This window comes from Aegilops tauschii, chromosome 2 (assembly GCF_002575655.3).
Source record: "Aegilops tauschii subsp. strangulata cultivar AL8/78 chromosome 2, Aet v6.0, whole genome shotgun sequence".
In the NCBI taxonomy this organism is placed as follows: Eukaryota; Viridiplantae; Streptophyta; class Magnoliopsida; order Poales; family Poaceae; genus Aegilops; species Aegilops tauschii.
In genome coordinates, this window is record NC_053036.3 from 289,673,439 (window position 1) to 289,681,782 (window position 8,344).

The following is an 8,344-nucleotide window of genomic DNA, read 5'->3' on the forward strand; positions in this document are numbered from 1 at the left end:
TGCGGAGACCACGCTCGACCTATTTATAATTGCTGGTGGGGCGTCTCTATCGAACTCCTTTGGTTACTTGTTTGGGCGCTTATACACGGCGCTCGCTGCTCTATGCTCTCTGACCTGTGGGCCCATGTGTGCCCGGCCCCATGCATTGTGGCTCTGAACGACTCGCCTATTGTGGGCGTAGACCTATTACGGGACTGGCTGGGGCCTAGTTGCACCTGGGTGGTCAATTTTTTTTCCTTATTTGAAGCATTTTTTTTCTTTTGGAGTATATATATATATATCGTGGTAGTACAAATGATGTCATTTGTTCAGCTTGCACCAACGTTGAGTACTGCACTGCGCGTACCAAGTCTGTGTGTTGTGCACTGCACGAAAGTTGCTGCGGCCCCTCTCGTTCTACATTTAAGCATGTACTGCACTTCATGTATACACTTTGTGAACTGCCTTATATTTGTTCTGTGAACTGTATTCACGTTTGCTTAGAATCGTTTGTGGATTATATTTTTTTATAAATATTAGTATTAATGTTCTTTTTCTATAATTACTATTGTGGACTTCATGTGGACACATGTGTACTGCTTATTTTTACCATTGTGAACTGCATTAACCTTTCTTTTTTAGGTATGAGTTGTAGTCAGATTACTTAATTTTTTTGTTTAACGTTTGTTTTTGAATATGTTTTGTATGTGTGTAGTATGTTTTTGTATTACACATTAAATTTTTCAAAGTTGTCTGGATACTTGTTCTAATACAAAACTAAGTTCAGCAAAAGCAAATGATCAGAAGCAAACTGACGATACATAAGCAAACAACAGAAAGAAAATTTGATGATAATTCTAAAACAACATTATTTTTACAAAAGAAATGTTGGATATGAAGCAACAGACATAATCAAAAGCTTGCAGACATGAAACAAAGATCAACACAACCACTAAAGTAAAATGAAACTAAACATAGCCCTGATTATTTCTAGTTGCTGTATTGGATTACAACCTTGTTCTTCTTCTTCTTCTTCTTTGCTTCTTTGTCTCTTTTTTCCATGTCCAGTCCCTTTATGACATCATAGATGATTCACCCTGACTCATATGTTGCGAATGCATCTATTGCTGCATACTTGATAAGCTTTTCTGGCAGCGGGCAAAATCCCCACAGAGTATGGTCCTCCTTGCGGTTAATTTTTTTCTTCATGTCATGGTAGTGAATGTCTATCATCGTGCCGACAACATTAGCCAAAGAGTCAAACTTCTTTTTATTGTATGGGTCTCTCCATTCCACCTGAATATCAATGTAGTTGTCAGAGTTGATCCCCAATCCAGATAGCTTCAGCTTGCTTTTGTCTCCTTCAATGGCAAATCTGACGAAGGTGTACTCACCATTCATGAGGAATTTGTCTAGTTCCATTGGCCTGCAAGATGTTTGTATAGACTGAATATAGTTTATTTTCTTAGAAATACTAATGTTTTTTTGTTTTTTCTGAAACTCAAGTGCAATATGAATACCTGAATCTGTTGCAGTGAGTAGCTGCTAATACTTTGTTCAGCATAACTAGTAAATCTGATAATAGATTGCATAAACAATGCATGTTTTGTGCATGTTTGCATTCTTGAATTGAATTTCATACATGTTTTGTATAGTAATGCTTCAGTATTCTATTGTTCAGTTAAATAATTTGTATTTGGTAAAACAAAATAAAGATGTGTGTATCGCTAGATCATATAATTCAAGAATTGAACACATGAGTTACATGGAGCCAGATGAAAACTGTCAATGAATTCCTATGCCATGCTTTTTAAAAATGAGAACCAAAGTTTAAATAATGGCAATTGCAGTGAAGAAAATTTAAAATCAATATTGACAAGCAATAGTACAGATTGATAGTTATTCTGGCCTGTCTTTAGCTGCAAAGATGTGGTAGACAAGGCATTCTTTTTCTACGCATAGCTGGAGCACTGCTGCCCACTGTAGCTTCACGTAGTGCGTGTACTCGACATCAACGCCGACTAGTTTGATGGGCATTCCGCCGAGCTTCCTCCTGAGCATGGAAAGCATCTTGTTCACATCTTCACCCTTGCTTGTGCAAACGACGTGGAGCTTGTGGTTGCCGTGGAGGTCAACGTCGTGGAGCTCCCTGGTGTACTCGCGGCGCTGCTTGTACAGAGGTGCATCCGCCATGACTCTCCTCTGCTCTCTCGTGTTTGTTCTGGAGAGAGAGGTTAGTGAAAGGAAATGTGGAGAAGAAGATGCAATGGGGTTTTTTTTGGGGGGGGCGAAGCAGTTGTGTTTTCTCCTCTGCTCTCCTCTGCTGCCCTTGACAGGACGTGCGAGGGGTGGAGCGGGGTGGTAGCGTGGTGGGGCTGTGTTTTTAGTTATGTGGCAACTGCAGAGAGGTTCTGCTATGAGGAGGCTGTGTTAGTGCGTTGGAAATCCGAAACGTCGTCGCCTCTTTTTTCGTGACTAGTTCAGGTATGCACGCAACAGTTAGAAAAATGTGATGATTGTGTTTTCGGTGAATTTTCCTAGTAAGAGCACTTCTTCGCTATCAGAACATAACTGCATATGTCCACATAGTGTACTGCATGGTAGTGAAATTTATTCTTCGTACACTGAATTATATCTGATCAGGATTCACACAGATGTACGCACATTTAGTTTTTTGACGGAGTTCTTTCTTTTTTTTCTCTTTTTTTGTTTTTTTGATGGTAATGCAACTTTTGTGTGGATGGAGGGTGGTGTGGGTAGGGGTGTCGGACTGCTTTGCTTAACTAACAGGGCTGCATTCTTCATTTTAGCCATACTGCATTGCAGTAGAAAGAGAACTGCATTCCAGAAAAAAGAATACTTCGTGCTTCCACGTGGCGAACTGCATTGTTGTACGTCACGGACTGCATTTGTACGTTTACTTGGGGCTTCCTGCATTTTATTTATTAATAGCGAACTGTAGTTTCTCATTTGTACGCACATTTTTGTTGTTGTTGTTATTCAATTAAAAAATGTTTCTCATTTTTCTTTGATGTTTTATTTTTGTACTTATTGTTTTTTAGTGGGCCGTGTTGGGCCTGCGTTCGGGGAGTGAGGACGCATTGGGCCCAAGTCGGCCTATGAGCATGGCTGGTTCCCGGTGCGCTGTGTGTGCGCTCTAATGTTTAGTCCCACCTCGCACACGGAAGGCGCATCCGACCTGTTTATAAGAGCTGGCGAGGCAGCCGTATCGAACTCCTCTGGTTACTTATTTGGGCGCTTATACACAGCGCTCGCTGCTCTATGCTCTCTGACCTGTGGGCCCATGTGTGCCCGGCCCCATGCATCGTGGCTCACAACAACTCGCCTGCCGTGGGCGTAGATCTACTACGGGACTGGCTGGGGCCGGTTGCACCTGGGTGGTCATTTTTTTAATAGTTTCTCTCATGTATTTTTTCCAATGTAGGGGTGTGCACTGCTTAGTAAATCATTCATGCACTGCATTGATCAGTATCCTGTACTGCATGTGCACGCATTCCGCACTACACATGTTTGCGCTACATTTTTGTGCACTGCATGGGTAGCATTTTTCTTTATTTTTTTCCTCTTACTTATCCTTTTTCTAGTGTACGGGTGTGTACTTCTTTGTTGGCTCTGTGTGCACTGCATTCGTCATAGTCCTGTGCTGCAGGTGTACACATTTTGCACTGCGTGCATCCTTCTTTGTGCCAAAGTTGTGACTACTTATATCAACACCGCGGACTGCATGACTTACATTTAAGGAGTGCATCAGGTGCACTAATTCTGCCAAACTTGTGCACTGCGCGAAAGTTCTTCTCTTGTGCTTCATTTTGAGCATGTACTGCACTTCATGCACACATATAGTGAACTTCCTGATATTACTTTGGAGAACTACATTCACTTTTATTTAGAATGGTCTACGTATTATAATTTTTTAGAAATAATTATTTAATGATCTGTGGTTAGTTCGTGGGAATTGCTGCAGTCAAAGTACAACTTTTTGGGGGTCCTTTTTCTTTGGTAACATAAGCCTTTATTGATTGTCCTTCATTCTTGGTAACATAATTTTCATTAACTCCCCTTTAATTTTCAGTTTTGACCTTTTTGCATTCCTCTTCTATAAATGTAGGCCAACTTCTACCCTTCCTTTGTAGTTCATTTCTCCTCTAGCCGCAACTTCTCTCCTTTCTCAAGCCTCTCTTTATTTTTTTCCTTTTCTAGGTTTTTGTTGCGATGGCTCCAGGCCCCTGCTCGAATCTCTCCTGCTGTGGCCATGGTTGTGGTGTGCCGATGCACTGCGATTGCTCAGCTTGCTCGCAGGCCCGTCGTGCTCGTCGTGGGGGCAAGGTCTTATGCCGAGCTGGGCGAGCGGAGCAGCTTGCATATGGCACAGTATTCACAGAAGGATTGGATATGGGCCACATCAACATTGCTGCGTTCTATTCCGCCCTGCTTCGCCGTGGCCTTGGCCGCACAAGTCCTTTTGTCCATCAGCTTACGCCAATAGATGTGGAGACTCACTACAAGATGGTATTTTTCGCTTGATCTGGTTTTTTCTTTGTGTTTTCTATTTTTTTTTATAATTCCATACTATTCTGAACTTCTAGTTTTTTAGGAACGCACATATTTTGTTTTATTGAAGTGTACTGCACTGTGTACTTATATCTTGTTTTTATTTTTTTGCTTGTGTGCATGGAGCTCGTGTTTTAGTTTGCATGGTTACAATATGTGAACTGCTTAGATATTAGATGAGCACTACTAGTTTCCACAATTTTTCCCGCTTGGACGGTGTGTACTACATGCAGGTAGTCTCAAGAACTTCATGATACTTAGAAGCGTACTGCTTGTTTGCAAGTTCTGTACTACATATTAGATTGTGTTTAATCTATACTGCTTGTTGGACTGTTCTACACTTCATGTAGCTCGTGTCTGTACTGTGTGTATGTTTTTACTGGTCTGTGCAAAGTATGAGAATGGTGCTGCTAGTATTGTCGCCAAACAGTTTTATTTTTTTGCAGAAAATCCCCCAACGAGCTATTAGGTATCTCCGGCTCAAGAAGAAGGGAATTCTCCAAGTTGTTCTTGGTAATGGACACTTTAAACCAGCCAAGTACCGTGTAGGCGTTGACGGGCGGCTGTGTCTGCAGAAAGGATGGAAGGAATTTGTCATTGATAGTGGCCTGAATTTTGAGCAAGTTGTTGTCATCAACTTCTTTGAACTCGAGGAGCATACGGTTAGAATCACGTTTGACGTGATTGGTTAAGGTTATGAGATTGATTTGTAATAAGTACTTTTGCGTGTCGAACGCTTCATCTTTTTGATGTGTTTTGTAATAAGTACTTTTGTGATCTGAACCGCTTCAATTATTATTCAGAACTTCGTGCTGCCAGTGAGCTAACTTCATTTTTTACATGGTTTTTGGATCAAAATGTGTCAATGTTTACTCTAGACTGCTATATATATGGTATACTATATACACCATTTCTCTTTACATGGTTTAGTTGAATAACTCATAGTGAGCGGGAAATTTGTGTTTACACAAAATTTAAACTGATACATAAGTCGTACAGATAAGCAAACTGCTATGTATATGATTAATTTATTGAAGTTCATCTATTTGGTCGTTAACCTGCTGCTTCTCCGTGGTGACTGGAGCGTGTCTAATGTCGCACTTTCTTTTGTTTTCCGTGGCGGTGTTGCTGGTTCTTGTCTGTGCACCGTTGTGTTTGTAGCCCCTCGCATGCTGGTTGATGGCGGCTTTTGTTTTTCAGCACTGTGAACTGCATCCTTCTTTGCTCCCCGCGTGCTGGTTGATGGCTTCTTCGTTTTCCAGTGATGTGAACTGCATCCTTCTTTGCTCCATGCGTGCTGGTTGATGGCGGCTTTTGTTTTCCAGCGCTGTGAACTGCATCCTTTCGTGCTCCTACCTTGTTTTTTGAAAGTGGTGTTGTTCTCGGTTGTTTCTGTACAGCAGCATTCCCTTGTGGTGGTCTTGTTGGCATTGTTTCTTCATGTTCTTCGTCCTCTTCACTCTCTTCACTCTCTTCTTCCTCTTCCTCCTCTTCTTCATCTGTTTCTTAATAAGGCACTCCTTCTTCAGTTTCTTCATGTTCTTCGTCCTCTTTACTCTCTTCTTCTTCCTCCTCTTCTTCATCTACTTCTTCATAAGCCATTTCTTCTTCAGTTGTGTCACCATCTTCTTCTTTGATTTCATCTTCTTCGTCTTCCTCATTTTCTGATCTTGTTCTTTTGGGGCAGGTTCTTGAATTGTGTCTCTTCCTCTTTTTGCAGATGCTACAATGTCTCGGTTTCGTCCATTTCTTAGTGTTGTCAGTGGAATTTCTATTTGGTTGTGCATCGCCATGTCCTCATTTTTCTTGTTCATTTTTGTACATGTCCTGGAATTGTGGCCGTTGATTTCATTACATGTCTTGCACCTTCTTATTCCCACTGGGTGACCATCACTGTCCAGCTCAGGCTGTGGCTTACTGTTTTTGTCATCATTTTTCTCCTTGCATGCAACCTTTTTCTGGGTTGCGTCGCCCCCTTTCTTCCTTCCTCTTGTGTTTGAAACAGAAGGTGGAAGAATTGTTTATTTTTTGATAGCACCAGTTGCGTTGTGTTCGGTATTTTCTACTTGCTCGGCATTATTGTCATGCTGGGATATCTCTGCTTGCTTTAGTTTTGCTTCTTCTTCTTCTTCGTTGAGCACATCAACTTCCTCAATCAGTGCCCTCATACCAGACAATGCTCTGTGGCACCTAGCGTTGGACCTTGTCGCTCTGTTTGCAAGGTCCATTGCTGTTTCTGTCAGCAATTTTCTACGGCAAAAAAGCGAGCTTCCATCTGGTGCTGTTTGTTCATAGTCTCTCCTATCAAACATTGCATTTGATCTTGCATTATGGGTGTATCTTTTCATGATGTACACCTCAGGAATCTTGAGTACTCTCAAATGAGAAAGCATGCATAACACATGGACGCAAAAGAGCTCTGCAGACAACACATGATTTCTTTGTTTTGTAAGTGAACTGCATGAAATTAATGAACACATATTTTTTTGTTATTTGTTCATTTTAAAGAAGTGAATTTCATTTGGTTTTGTGAATTACTCATGCATGTGGACTTTTCAAGTTCAGTAAGTGAGCTTTCGTGCATGACTATCAAAAACTAGAATTTTTTTGCTAGGAGTCGCACCTGTGTGTCTCCAGAGTTTGCACTCACGTTCATAGACACCTTTCTTTTCATCGGCGACCACTTGGAAATTATGCCTTGCCCAGTCAAATGCATCCGATCTGTTGTAGTGGTGTACGAGATACTTTGTCGCGTTCTCAGGGCACCGTTCTGCTCTGAATGCAGTGCTACGGTAGAGTTTTCTTTGAAATCTGCAAACAGTGCCCTTGTATACACTTTTGATAGCTGAACTTCGAACCCAAATTGGGTTGTTGTCTTTACCTGTGACTACATGATCAGAAATGCACTGTTACGAACCAGAGAAATGAAAAAATTGTTTGTTTTTAGTTATATTTTAGTTGTTTTTGATCGACATTTTGTTTACCTCATTTGCTACTATCTCTGCGTGCTCGACGGCCTTCCTGGTCTGAATGCACTTGTCCACCTGCTGAGCAAACAGATTGAGATCATGCTTCTCTTTGACAAATTTTTTCTTCAGTATGCGGTTCATGCTCTCGCTTCTCTGCGCGGAAGTCATCCGAGCACAGAAAATTTCCATGTAGTAAGCCGAGATCCACTCGTGCCTGTCATCCCACAACGAATTCATCACTTCGTCGTTTTGCAAGTTGTATCTCTGAATGAGGTCCTTCCATGGTCGTTCAAATTCTGACGGCATTAGTGGGTGGTTCAACACTGCATTGAGGTCATCCTTGAGTTTCTCGTGCGCCTTATACAACAAGGCGAGGTGGTCTTTGTACTTCTTCATGATATGCCACCGACACAACTTATGCAGTGTATCTAGGAGGATAGTTTTTAATGCTGCCTTCATTGAAGAACACTGGTCTGAGAAGGCAGAAATAGTGTTTTTATTAAGTTTTTTTGTGTGTGTAAGATAGATGGAAGAAATACAAGTGTACCAAACAAACGTAAGTATACAGGTGTTTTTTTTGTACCTGTGAGCATGCAGATTGGCAGTTTGTTGTTCATACACCTCAGAAATGTTTTGAAAACCCACTCGAACGACGATATTGTTTCATCTCGCACGAGGGCAACAACAAGTATGGTGCTCTGTAGATGATGGTTCACTCCCACGAAGACTCCTAGCGGCATGTGGAATTTGTTAGTTTTATATGTCGTGTCAAATGTAACGCAGTCTCCAAAATCTTCATACGATCCTTTGCAACTTGCGTTGGC

At 41.4% G+C, this 8,344-nt stretch overlaps 1 protein-coding gene across 1 annotated transcript; it reads right to left on the bottom strand.

Annotated features, from left to right (window-relative positions):
• Positions 1-1,071: 1,071 nt before the first annotated feature.
• LOC109761556 (uncharacterized) lies at positions 1,072-2,172 on the bottom strand. Its single transcript, XM_020320375.1, has 2 exons — positions 1,889-2,172; positions 1,072-1,405 (listed from the first exon to the last, which is right to left on the bottom strand). Exons 1-2 carry the CDS (start codon positions 2,170-2,172, stop codon positions 1,072-1,074), a joined length of 618 nt encoding a protein of 205 aa, XP_020175964.1.
• Between the last annotated feature and the right edge of the window lie 6,172 nt (positions 2,173-8,344).